At 32.1% G+C, this 14300-nt stretch overlaps 1 protein-coding gene across 2 annotated transcripts; it reads right to left on the bottom strand.

Moving 5' to 3' along the window:
• Nucleotides 1-6603: 6603 nt before the first annotated feature.
• Nucleotides 6604-11609, bottom strand: LOC110110450 (pectin acetylesterase 12). 2 transcript variants are annotated; one of them, XM_020841937.2, is made up of 10 exons: nucleotides 11484-11609; nucleotides 11309-11382; nucleotides 9945-10031; nucleotides 9747-9871; nucleotides 9351-9411; nucleotides 9108-9161; nucleotides 8933-9010; nucleotides 8605-8710; nucleotides 8362-8507; nucleotides 6604-7050 (listed from the first exon to the last, which is right to left on the bottom strand). In XM_020841937.2, the coding sequence occupies exons 1-10, from the start codon at nucleotides 11539-11541 to the stop codon at nucleotides 6889-6891; spliced, it is 951 nt and encodes a 316-aa protein (XP_020697596.1). In that variant the 5' UTR covers nucleotides 11542-11609; the 3' UTR covers nucleotides 6604-6888. The 2 variants fall into 2 exon arrangements, with proteins under 2 accessions (XP_020697596.1, XP_028556052.1); XM_028700219.1 differs by having other exon boundaries at nucleotides 6605-7050; nucleotides 9945-10114; nucleotides 10194-11382; nucleotides 11484-11558.
• Nucleotides 11610-14300: the final 2691 nt, after the last annotated feature.

Genomic DNA, 14300 nt, shown 5'->3' with positions numbered 1-14300 from the left:
TCAGTTCTACATACTTCTAAGCTAATCACAATGAGTTATGAAGAAAAAGGTCACAATTGCACATTTTGATGAAAATGCAAGAGAGAAGATGAAGAACAATTAGCTTCAAGTCAAACTGCCATCCTTTGTAGGATTGAGATAACTTTTTTCACATTTATATGAGCTGAAGAGCAACCTACTTAGACTAGTGAAAAATAATTTTAGATTGGAGCAAAAATTAGATATTTTGACCAATCTTTTTTGAAACTTTTTGCATAAGGAGAGAATGAGAAAAAGCTTGACTCAACCAGTTATTTAGTTGAGGTTGGGGATGTAGTTGAGAAGTGGGTAGAGGAGGAGGTGGAGGAGATAACAAATATTGATTATTATCTTTCTGTTGTATGGATAGATAAGAATGTTTTGAAGGTAGGAGATGTTAATTCATCTCCTGATATTATATAAAAGGGCAAAATTTAGACATGTCAATATTGGACCCGACCCAAAAATTTTGGGTTTGGGTTGACCCGCTTCGGGTTCGGGTTGACCCGGGAACCCGAGAATGACCCGGAATGAGGCTCTGACAGGCCCTGCCCGGCTGCCCCGCTGCCCCGGCTGCCCAACCGCGTCGGTGTGTCTCATCGCGAGTTGCATCCCGAGGAAAGTGTCGCCGCACGCGTCTCGATCTCACATCCCACACGCGTCCCGAGCTCACGTCGCCTGCGCGCCTCGGGCTGCTTTTGCCAACATCGGGTTCGCGTCGTCGGCTGCTTTCGCCAGCTTCTGCTGCCGCCGACCGTCGGACCATTGTTCCTGCCGACCTGCCGCTGCAGGCGTTGTTGTATTCACGGGTCGGTCGGGTTGACCCGAACTCTAAGCGGGTCGGTTTCGGGTCCATAAAATTGTCCCGTTTTAAAAAACGGGTCGGGTCGACTCGAACCCGAATAGTGTCGTGTCAGCTTCGGGTTCGACCCGAATCCGACCCGTGATCCGAAATTGACAGGTCTAGCAAAATTATTGAATTAAAGAAGGCAAATTAATAAAAAAGCATTTAATTAAGGATTTCATATATCCAATATGAAAGAGCCATAAACATATGGATTGATGCACAATTGATCTCCTCCATGCAATTGATGAGAAGCAATTTTATACCTTCAAGTCTTAGATATCATGATTGATAGATAACTCTATAGATAGGAAGATAAGAGTAGGCTGTGAAAACACTATATGTTTCCCATTCAACAATTGAATATACCAACAAAATGGTTGTATAGTGAGATATAAAATCTATTACTTTATTAATTGTATGATTTTTTTAATAATTAAATACACTCATTTCAGAAGTTTTTTTTTTCCTAATTACATAGATTTTTTATGTTGCCTAATAAGAGAGTGAATATAACACTGCCATGAAACCTATTTGATCATGCATTATTATTTTGAAAGAATTATTTGATCATTACCATAGAGCAATAATCTCTATGTACACCAAGCTAAAGATGAAGGACACCTTCAAGTAGCCTAAATAAACCCTCATATATATCATTTGAGAGGAGGAAAAGTGGTTGAAGTTTTGGGTTGATGTAGGACTCATATATTTTCTCAATGAACTAGAATCAAATATATTCGATAATATATGATATCTCATTTCCTATGCATATCACGACATTGTATTATTTTGACCTCTCTTACACCGTAGCATAGACCTTATAGTCGGTGATAAGTTTATTTTGTAAATGCTTCTCTAGACTACTTGAGATATCAGAGTTATTTGACAATATAAAGGAGTTTTGCTCCTCTAAAGCTCCTTGAAAGTGGAGTAGGGCCAAGAAGGATGAGGTTCCCTGGTCAACCTTAAGTTAAGTTATTTAAATTTTTAATAAAAAATTTATATAATTTAAATAGTACTCACATATATAATCTGATGAGCACTTTATACCTTATATTGAGTGGCGGTTATGGAGGTTCCCGGGTCTATTTAAATCACCCTCAAACCTTATTTGATTTATGCTTAAACCCTATTCAAATTAGGCCTGAATCATGTTCAAATCCTATTCAAACCATATTCAAGTCATATTCAAATCACAATGAAGCCCTATTTAAACCATATTTAAATAAGGTTCAAACCTTATTTGAATATGGTTCCAATCTTGTTCGAGATTAATTGCTGTTTGTGACAATAAAATTAAATATGTCGCCGCATCAAAAAAGAGGATGAAAAAAAGTGTATCTTTTTAGTAATTGAATCCAATCTTTTTAATAATTGGATTAATTTTTTTTTTTGAGAAAATAAAAAAAAGGAAGTATAATGTTTGACTCAATATTACATTATAAGACTATTAAATTGAAGGGATATTAATAGATACTATCTTTATTTTTTTTATCAATTTTTGCGAGTTTTAATCAGTGGGTATCAATTAAAAATACTTTGTTATTATTAATAAAACTATAATGCAGAACTAATTTTTACCACAATCATTCCGCAATTAGATATATGATTCATGTAATAAAATAATCCAATATTTTATTTTATTTTTAAATTTAACAAATATTACACATCAATACAACTTCACAAATCATTATATGTATAATATAATTCTTCGGGTTTTCCAAAAATAATATTACAATAATTAATACAATCATCAAATTTACTCCCAAACTTTAATCCAAAACTTTAATTTAGCAAAGACATTAATGTTGAACCAAACAAAAAATACATACAACCTTTATAATGCCTTGTATTGAACGAATCGTATAGCATTGTCTGCACCAAGTATTATACTTATTCTTATCAATATGATCTATTACATCTTTTTTTTAACCTATAATTTATACCCAAAAAAAAAACAAGTTTGCATAATCATAATTCTCAATAGCACCTATAATATAGTGTGTGCCCACATATTCCTAAGGACTGAGCAATTAAATGATCATTTATTCAACAAATATCAATAAATTTGACTTTTATCTTTTATAGGCAAATGATTTTCTTATAAAAAAAAACTTAATAATTTATAAATATACCTAAATATAATCTAATCCTTTATGTTATGTACATCTTTTTTAATTCAATATTTGCAGCTAATAAATAACAATTTAATGATAAAAGCCCAAAAATATTTATAAGGGTTGCGAAAAGTAATATTGATCAAAATAGCTATTAATTAAAACAATGCGTTACCGTACTAATATAATTTACGCACAAAAAGATTGCACCTATTGTGTTACTGTAACAATAGAAGTCGACCCATTCAAAAGAAATAACCACCTCCCCGACTCAATAAGATTTTTCTAAAAAACTTCCACTACACACAATAAAGATACTGAGGACAATCACAAAGCATATGTGAATAAGTACCTCAGCTATAAAAAGGGCATGTGACAGAGCACCAAGCAACATTGATACAAAATGAGAATCTTACTAACAAAGAAGAGGTATAGAAAGTCCAAAGCCAGCCTAGGTAAGACAGTCATGATGGGATTCAAAATTTAGGGATGGGAACATGATATTAAAGTTGTCATGACAGAAAAAAGTTCCGTTATGGATAAAAATGGCGAGAAATGAGAAGTGGTAATTTTGATGTTATTTAAATAATTAAGTATTTTGTGAGTAAATATGAAATTTTAGGCATTAAATATATAAATACTATAGTTTTAAGTGTTATGAATGTGAATCCCCTTATTATTTATAGGGTTTATTTTTAAAATTTAATATGATACCACATTTTATGATAAATTTTGAAGGCATTATGTAAAATTTGATAAATATTATATTAGTATTGTTAAGGTTTTCTTATTCTTCTTTATAAAATATAATAATTTCTTATTCTTATTTATAAAATTTAAGAATATCAAACTTTGCTAAGTTTTATATAAATCACTATGAACTTTTGGTCATTCTTACTTATAAGTTATTATTTTTATGTATAAAATATGAGTTATTTTTATTAGTCTATTTGAAGTGTTTTTTAAAATAGCCTTAAGAGTTTCCAACTTAGAATAAGGGTTAGTAAGTAATAATGATTAATAAATTCTAACTTTGGCTTATCAAAATCATTAAAAGAAAAATTGAAATATGTGACCGAAAAATTTCCAATAAGTGGTAGCGGAGGCCAAATGGGATTTATTCAGTTCTGAAGGATCGAGACATCTCATGGTCGTAAGCCCATCAATTGCATTTCAAATGTGATATCAAGAATAATCTTAAGTAAGAATGTTAGTTTATATTATTGATTCAATAGAAAATGGGGCTTTAAACTACAATCTTAGTTAGTAAAGGTGAATTATTAAGCCTTAGGTAATGAATTTAGCAAAGGAGCTCCCAAAAGGGTAAAACATCACAATAAATAATGACACTCACTTAGTTCATAGAAATGAGTGTTTTCCCTCAAAGAATTTTGGGATTATGAGTCATTGAGGTCTTACTATTTTAAAAGAGTTTTTTCAAAGGAGAATGAAGAAAGGGATAATAAAAACTCAAATAATAATAATAATTTTATCATATTTCATATGCATATGTTTTAAAATAAATATTATGAGTTAGTAAAATGAATTTTATGAACCAAATATGGTGATTTTACATTTTTTAAGAATTTAAATGCATAATTATAAATTTTACACTTGGATTTTAATATTTTTTAAATATCTATAGCATGAATTAAATAAAGCCATTAGCATAAAAAATATGGAGATTTTTTTAGCTTTTTAGAACATATAAAAGCATAAAATTTAAATAAGAACATAAATTCATTTTGTGAATATTAAGAGTTGGTCATAAAATTCATAATGAAAATTTTTGTTTTATTTTTAAGCATGAGTATAAAGTTTAAGTATAATTCAAAATCATTATTATTAAATAATAATACATATATTATTTTTTATTAGATAAATATTACTATTATTACTTAATCTCATAATTAATGCATGCTAGTTCAAGCTCTTCTTCAGAATGAGTTTGTCATTCATTTGAAGTTGAACCAATTCAGTATCCTAAACCATTTTTATGGAAATTTCAAGCATTCCTCCTTTTAGTGTCAATTTTTGTTCTAATCCTCTGAAATCATTTTATAGGTTCTTTTATAACCTGACCTTTCTTGAAATCCTACCTTAGCCCTTTCATTGGTTTAATAGTATCTACGCTTAGAATGGTTATGGAATTCTATTAGACCTAGAAAATTGTGGGATCCGAAATTTCACACCGGACTCTTTTGAGGAGAAATTAGGTCTGCAAGTGAATCAAATGTTCGACGAGCTACTCGTTGCTCGGTTCGATTAAAGCTCATTTGTGATCATTTAATTAACTAAACAAACAAACTTGAACAGCACTTTAAATACTCGATCCTTAAATAAACAAGCTTGAACACTACTATGTTCAGTTCATTTATGTTCATGAACAAGATCATTTGAAGCTCATGAACAAGCTCTATAAGAAGCTTGATAAAAGCTCGATTCGTGTTCGATTCAGAGCTCATGAACAAGTTCGATAAAAATATGATTAATATTTAATTATAAATTGAATTTCATTTATTTTATACATTCAATAGAATGAATTTGTTCATGAACAAGAGACATTTTACATTTATCCATATTTGCTAGATTGTTTGTTAAAGATGTTCATGAACAAATTTAAAGTTTGTTTGTTTAATAGATTGTTTGCTAAATATGTTCACGAACATAACTCGTTAAGATTTGTTTGTTTAAAACTCGATAAGCACCAAACGAATCGAACATGAACCAAACATGAACACTGATAAATTAAACGAACCAAAACATGAACACAAACAATAAAGCTTGAATCAAACATGAACCGAACTTGAACAAGATAATAATAAACAAACTCAAACATAAACACTCACATACTCGGCTAGGCTCGATTCTTTTGTAACCATAGGAGAAATTATTATATGCAATCACCAGACCGTTCAAATGCCAATCAGGATGGGCCACACCACCCATTACATAATGGTACACAATAATGATACACAATAAATTCATCCTAATTGGCCTCCAGACAACATTTGGTGACCACACATAAAAGTTTCACTCTTTTGAGAGAGTTTTATTATTAGTTAAATTTTTAGAAGTCAAAGTTTTTGTTAGTGTGATTCAATCCCTATAAGTTTCTGTTCAACATCTATCAAAAACACAAACTGGTTTTGCATGAAAATCTTAGCTATTTTTTTATCATTTCTCTGCATCTTTTGTTCAAGATTTACAAAAAAATTTATGTATACAAATCAAATAACAAGCTTAATCAGATAGAGATGTATAAAAATTTACATATGTACATACTAGGACAAATAAACATACATCTACAAGAATGAACATCACCTTGACTTAATAAAGCTCCGCCAATTTATAGCAAAAAATTATGATATTTGAAAATGGAATTAGCAGGGAAATTTAAAATCCAATATCTGAACTTGGAAGGATCAATTTGAGATGACTGCAACTTTTTATAAAAATGATTATAAAGTTGCTATAGATCAAGTCAATTTTTTGAAAGCTACTGTAGAAAATAACTTCCTAACACAGGTTTTCTAAAATCAGCAAAATAGCAATGGCCAAATAAGCATTATGGTTACGATACGAAAAGCAAAGTAATAAAAAAGTTGTCCCAAAATAAAGCCTAACAATTCATTATTCCCAACTTGATTCACAAAGGTTTGTTTCTTCTAGATTCTTAATAGCACTTGCAAGCAACTCAGTCTTGCAATTATTTTTTGAAAATCATGTTTTGGGAAGCCACAATGCAAACAAAACTATCCATTTCCTCATAGAGTTTACTTGATTGCACTACATGTCCAAATATGGACAGCTAAACATCCATAGATTTACAGTTAATGCTACAACTCTCATGCCATTATATTGAGCATGGATCCATGATAACAAGCAATTTTATTGCATTGCAATTTAAGGAGAAGTTTGAAGAGAGATACTAGAGAGTACCAAAGGAGGAGGCTTTTTCTTTCTGTTGACTAGGTGGTGACATGTTTTGTCACATGGATATGGACAATCGGTTTCTTTAACTCGGGATCGATCGAAGTACCAATCACCAACAGACTTTGCAATTCCCTGCATATCATTAGCAAATTATGGTAAAAGATACAAATTGGATATTTGAGGACTTTTCATGCATAGGCAGGAATGGATAGAATCATGGATAAAATGAGACCATTTGCCATCTTAGTTTTAGACTTGTTGGATGATAAAACATGAACAAATTTAAATATAACTTTCTACTTTGTTAATCTCCAAACAACTAAAGCAAACAGATTGACAGATAACTCCAATGTTGTTGGTCATCCTTTATGTACTGCAGATTTTTTTAAAGAAATTTTTTATGTTTTTGGTATTTTAAACAATCTTTGTTACTCAATTTTTTTTTCTTATAGATTTCATCTTGGAATTTGTTAAAAAAGAAATCTTACCACAATCACTTTAGTATAAGCTATATCTCTAGTTCTAAATATTGGTTCATATACCTTTTTTGAGAGATTGGACTAACACATGTCATAGACACTTTACAATGGCAAACAAGATTATTAGTGTACCAATTGTTCAATGAGTAAATAAGCTTATGATCACTTTCAATGATTATGTCAGAATAAACAAAATTAAAGAATAGTTACACTTGGCTTTCAAACTTTTTCTGGCAGATGACTATTATAGATTTTGTCAACAAATTCCCTCTATTGTCGACTATATTTGATTGAAATGTGCTTTATATTAGCTGCATTTTTTAACTTGCTAGTTATATTTAGTTAATCTCACTTTGCTAGTATAGTGGAATTGGATGAAGATGGTGAAAAACAAGCTAAACCCTAATTCAAACATAAAGAGCGAAAAAGATAAAAAATAAATACAAAGAATTTTATATGAATTCATCTAATTGATGATTATATCATGCCATGCCATTATTAATTTCATTATGGTTTTCATTATGCAGAATTATAACCCCAATACTTCAGAAACAACATAAACATGACATCCCCTCTTTATTAAAAAAAAAACAAAATCTAAGACGACCAAGAATACAATAAAATTCCGAAGATATTTTTAATGGACAAATCCCCAAAAATAAATAATTGTCGAGGCACCACCCAAAAACCCTCACGAGAAAGCTCTAGAACAACCCAACCCCCCCCCCCTTCCTTCTTTTACCAAGTCCCATGAAAAACTTACTATGAAAGTCAACTAGAGACTAAGTTTACATAGCATATTTTCTTTGTAGGGAAAAAAATCAAGCTTCATAACTTAACAAAAAAAAGTTAGTGGAAGCCTTATTTGAAGTTTTATCGAATGGGTAGAAAATTGACCGAAGAGAAATTCACAAATTTTTTTTGGCAGCATTAATAACAATAAAGGGATGCAGTGTAACCATACCTTGTCCCTAATAGTGGGGGAGTTGCTACCGAACCAAGTATCCTGCCTCTCACTTTGGCAATGGGCAAAACATGAATTAATAAATATCCCATTTTCTTTTGATGACGAGAACCTTTCCACAACATTAAGCATTTGATTCCTGAAGTCTATAATAGAGGAAAAGATCAAGTGCATATATCGTTTAAGTTACGTGAACTAATTAAATATTGCATAAGATTAAATTATAGATGAAAAAATATTTACCTTGAAGAAACTGGATTTGATCTGTGTTGCATTTTGCATTATCCATCTTACAGTCTTGCCAATAACCATGAGGATCAGCCGCTTCGGTTGCTAGACTCTCCTTGAGCTGAGACCCAAGGAGAAAAATAAGACAACAGTAATATTTCAGGTTCTCATCATAGTATTAGTCATCCAGGAATGGAACCAATATGAAAATGAGGAGATTAACAAAGTATTCGGTGAATAGTTACACTTTGCTCATAAAAAGTTCGATAAAAAGACGAGCAGAATTTTCATTACAATGCAGTACTGAGTTTATAATAAAATGTTTTGTAGGATAGTATTATACCTGCCAAACATCATATGCTGTATTCAAAAGAAAAAGCGGGGTCTGAATAATGGACACCACATTCTGTGGAAAGAAGCACTGAAAAGAAAGAAGGATGAATAATAAACTTATGAATCTGTTAAATCCTACCTATGTCGTATAAATTATAACCTTATATCGGAGATGGAAATTTTACCAAAGTAGGATTCGAGCGAGAAGTGCAGGTCTGTGGTAAGTTCCTTGCCACTCCCTGTTTGCCCAAACAATTATTTGCAGAGAGAAAAGCTTATGAGGTACTAGAGAGTAAATGAAAACAAATACTCAACAAGGTAAGAAAAACTTGGAACCAGAAGTTTTAAAGTCTATTCAACAACTAATTAAACATGTACAGCATATTATGAGTTGTTAAACATGCATATTAAAGGCTTGTAACAAGTACCTGTAACTTGACTACTCCTCTAAAGAAGGATCTTAAGGTGCGACGACCAGCCACATCAATACTAAGTCACAAGATAAACCACAAGCAATAGCCAAATTAGATGAAAAAGATTCAAATGAAGTTTAAATTTATGACTTCCTCGAGAGAGAAAAGATGAATTTAGGAATTATTTAGGCTTCGTTTGGGACTGCTTTCTTTCTGCTTCTTAAAACTACTTTTTAATACAAAAGTTACAAATTTTATACTAAAAAGTCGCTTTAAGAAGCAGTAAGAAAACCGTCCCAAACAAAGCCTTAGTCTAAAACAGAAATGAATACTAAGAGATCTATGTGACGAATTATTAAGATATATTTAGCAAATAAGTAAATATGTATGCTGTCATCAAGAGTTTCATACGCATCAAGGAACATTCCAGCATCAGCAACACACTTGACTCTTATGCTTCCGGGAAATAAGGCTCGAAATCCATCGCAATGGTGTATGGCTGCTACACCACCAGCGGAGCAGCCGGTAAGAAGTGCCTGGTGACAGACGAGTATCACAGAAGGACGTGGAATTATGACAAAAATGCATTGCAAAAGCAAGGAATTAAACCTGATTTGCATAACGCATTCCCTTTAACATTAAATCTTCCATAGCAGCTAACCAGATGCGTTGACCACGGAAAAAAAGACCTGCTGCCTGAAATGGAACCAGCAAACTTTGAGCAGTAGAGCCATTTTTGCTGTCTCAAGAAATCTGAATCGTCCATTACAAAACCAGGGCTAGGAAAGAAAATCACTTTATACGAAAGTGAAACATGGAGATTTAGCTTAAGAAAATTATTTCCAGTACAACACTAACAATTATGATTGCAGCGGTGGAACTCAGTGAAGTACTGATCATCATAGCAGCAAGGAGTGGAGCTCAAAGAAGTAGCATTGTCTGAGTTCGAACTGTTCAAGCACAGAGAAACAACACATAGGCACTGAAATGGCTAACTTCCATGTAATTTAGGAAAACTGACCACATTTGGAAACTGTTACTTGGTCCATGTACCCACGTTAAGCCTAGCAACTTCAACTAAAATAAACATAAATATAAACGAAACTATTTGGAACATTTGCAAAAGTTTATTTTGCACTAAGAAACTGCTAGACTTTCAAGAGGTCTTTAAAACCTTTGCATGATATTACAAATTGAATACCACAGGAAGCACCTCTAACATTGTGTTGCACCACTGTGATATAAACCAAGATTTTAAAACAAGTTTTATATGTATCGTTAGCATGTGGCAGTACTATAGGCCATAATAATCAAAATTGGGAATGGAATTGGTCCATCAGAAAATGTAGTTGCATTTTTGTAGCCATAACTTCATGTTTGCAGGAATTAGAGAGATGCTTAAAGGCTGCCAATCGATGTGTGAGCTAAACAACAACTATACTGAGAAAGGCATAATGTTGTGCTCTTAAAATAACCAACAAAAAAATAATAAGAACCATATGAAGATATCTAAAGGTCCTTAGTATGCAAAGTCAGCAATAATGACGGCATCAGTAAAGATAGATGACTGCATTTTATGATGGAGGATCTCTCTAACATATTCAACAGAGCTGATGTAGAAAGAAGCGCTACTCATTTTCAGCAGTTAATTGAAACGCAGTACTATCTAAAACTAGAAAGATTCTTAGCAAATTATTAGGTGCGGGCACTTGACGGAGATAACTGTCCGGTTTTCTCTCTGTTTATAGTGAAAGCACAGTTACTGTAGCAGCTACGCTTTGACTGTACTTTCACTGTAGATAGAAAGAAAACCGGACGGTTCTCTCTGTACGGTGTCCGCACCTAATAATTTCCCTAAGATTCTGTCAATCTATTGTGTACCAGTATATTAGAGAAGCTGGGAATACCATAACAGCTTATAAAGCAACAGGTGGAAAAGGAAGAATAAAACATCAAAAAAAAAAAATACAAACCCTGTCATAGCCTTCGCCAAGGAAAGACGCACCATCACAGTAGCAAACCTTAACTCTGTTCCAGTTATAAAAATCTGCATTTGTTAAGTTCACGACCATTATGGTCAAATTCAAGAACTTCATGCCCTTTACTTTTGCAATGGAACAGGGAAAGGGTTTAAGGTTAAAAACCCACCTGGATTTTCGTCAGGTTTATCGCTCAGAATTCCAGTGAACTGTAGCTGCTGCTCCATGTGGTATGATGAACCATGGCGAGACTTTTTGCGGTAAAGACATGATTGGATGTCATTGCACCAACCTCCTCCCTGCAGAGGTCATTGAAACCAAAGTAATTTTTTAGAATAAAAGATAGCAAATTTTAGACTAAATATGCTAATGTTTTATGCATTATGGCCATGAAAGTGCATAGAAACTCAAAAAAATATCAACAATATTCTACCTTGCGAAATCAAACAATCGGAAATATAATACTACTATATAATGATATTAATACCTATATATAATATATATATACTATTATATAATATATATATACATATATATATATATATCAGTTTATCCATATTCTAAGATTTTCTAAGGTACATCTCTAACCTCCTAATTGGACAAGCCAACTATTTTCTCCAGATCCAAATCCACGGTGAAGGTGGTAACCAGTAAGCTTCCATTCCAAGCAAACTGCATCAATCAAATGAAGTATATTAACCAGCTGGATGATAATCGCCCAGACTATGTGTTGAGACTCCAGAGCATCCATCAAAATCTAACCATCATACGAGTCTAAGGTTAGATGGCATAAATGTTTATTGGCGTATCTGAAGGTTAGATGCATAAATGTTTATTGGTATAATTGAAACAATTCTCATCACATCAAATTGTAGTGCATCAATTGGATCTAATGAGATCACAAATCATTTGATTTATGATTTGAAAATCCAACATTGGAGAAACAGCGATCTCAAAATATGAACTTTTACTGGCCTAGTATTGACTCTTTAGAAATGAAAAAGAAAAAAAATATATGTCAAATATTCTAATATAATTTGTATGAATAGACTTTTATTAAATTTAAAATTTATGATTAGATTTAATATTAATTCTTTATGTAAATATTAATCTCAAAATATAATCCAATAAATTAAATCCATTACAATATAAATTATAATTAAAATTTTTTAACTTTTTTTGTTTCAAATGAAAAAGAAATAGCACATTGATGTTAGAAGACATCCCAAATCACTTACAAAGATATTATATATTATAATATTATATATATATATATATATATATGCTGACCCATTTTGGAACGGAAGTTTAATGAAAAGAAAAAGAAAAAGAAAATTTCTATGAATTAATCTATATCTACTACAATATGGCTATAAAATTCAACAAGCTGACACTAACAAATCAAATTAAAAACAACCATGATAGAGACTAAGGTTTTATTTGGGATAGTTTTTGTTTTTTTACTATTTCTTAAAGCAACTTTTTAGGAAAAAAAATTTTAATTTTTTTATTAAAAAGCTATTTTAAGAAGCAGTAAGAAGGTCTTCCCAAACAAAGCTTGATGCTCCAGCAGAATGATCAAACAACTAAAAATCAAACATTAAGGCTATGTTTGGGATGATTTTCTTGATGCTTCTTAAAGCAACTTTTTTGTAAAATATAAAAATTCTATACTAATAAAGTACTTTAAGAAGTAATAAGAAAACCTTCCCAAATGAAGCCTAAGAGATTTAGGGAAACACAGAGCAAAGACCTTTTCAATAATATCATGAATCACTATAATAAAGGAGCAATAATGTAGGAGAAAGTAACAAAACCGAGTATTAAAAATAAAATAAACAGCTCAATTACGTGCTCCACTGGCGGCCGCAGCTGGAATTAGAGTGAGTGGGACGAATAGAGGCGATCCTCCGAGAGTCACCTCGCCATCAAAGATCGTCTCCGTCTCCGTCAGATTCAAGTTCTCTAAGCCGAGAGCCCATCCCACGAGCAGCAGATAAAGGAAGCCAAAACCCCAGAAAGATTTCATGTGTTCCGTTGTAATAAAGATGAACCACAGAGAGAAAATCTTAAGAGGAATGTATAAAGAGAAACGGAGATTTAAGGAATCCGCGCGGTAGACGCAATGACGAGTAAGTTTTATAATAACGGCAAGATAAATAAAAGCCGTTTCAGCCGGAGATTTTACATTTATTGCGAAGAAATTGGGGATTTGCGAGACGAGTAAAGAAGAATAAAAGAATCAAGAAAGGAAACGTCCTGACTCTTCGGTGTGGACTCATTGCAGATAAAGCCGTCGTTGCTTTTGCTTCGGTGCCTCCATTTTCGGCCAGGAAGAAGGTTCCTTAGCCGCCTGTGAGAGAGAGAGAGAGAGAGAGAGAGAGAGAGAGAGAGAGAGAGATTCCAGGGCCAGGCAGATGCCGGAGGAGTGGAGGACTGAGAGGGAAATTGAAAAGGAATTCGCGCGTACACTTTTTTTGATTTGTCGGGCTATTTAAATGAAAGGCTATACACAGTGAAAACTAACATATTTAACAATTCTCAAAAAAAAAAAAAAATTGCATTAATAAAATGAAAATTCCTAAACTTAGAAGTCAAGAATTTGAATAATTGTAGAAACTAGGATTGCTGAGAAGATAGCATCACAGAACAGGAAAAACTATCTTAGCTGTAATATTATTTCTAACTACATAGCAACATTACCGCCTGCTCTTATATAGAGAGGCAGATAAACAAGTTTAGTATAATTACAAAGAAGCCAGGAAAAATCTAGATAGAAGCAGTACACCTAAAATACAAAATATATGTATATTCTAATAGAAATTGGGAAATTTTTTTTAGTAAAAGTTCAAATTTTCCTCTTCAAAATGCTCAGAAAGCAAACTCATGCATATATCTTCGAAAGTCTAATTAAAAGAGCTTTAAGGAATTTACATAAAAATTAAACTTTTTTTTTTAACTGTACAAACTCGTAAAATCTCTCGAA

This window comes from Dendrobium catenatum, unplaced genomic scaffold (assembly GCF_001605985.2).
Source record: "Dendrobium catenatum unplaced genomic scaffold, ASM160598v2 fragScaff_scaffold_1470, whole genome shotgun sequence".
Classification (NCBI taxonomy): Eukaryota; Viridiplantae; Streptophyta; class Magnoliopsida; order Asparagales; family Orchidaceae; genus Dendrobium; species Dendrobium catenatum.
The sequence above is the reverse complement of the archived record's forward strand: the minus strand, read 5'-3'. Positions and strand labels throughout refer to the sequence as shown.

Excerpts from the sequence above, each read along its gene's own strand:
- LOC110110450 (XM_020841937.2), bottom strand. The coding sequence starts at position 11,541 with ATGGAGCAGCAGCTACAGTTCACTGGAATTCTGAGCGATAAACCTGAC. Across the intron at positions 11,383-11,483 it reads TAAACCTGACGAAAATCCAG|ATTTTTATAACTGGAACAGA; the intron begins GTGGGTTTTTAA and ends TAACAAATGCAG. Across the intron at positions 7,051-8,361 it reads CCCCCACTATTAGGGACAAG|GGAATTGCAAAGTCTGTTGG; the intron begins GTATGGTTACAC and ends AATGATATGCAG.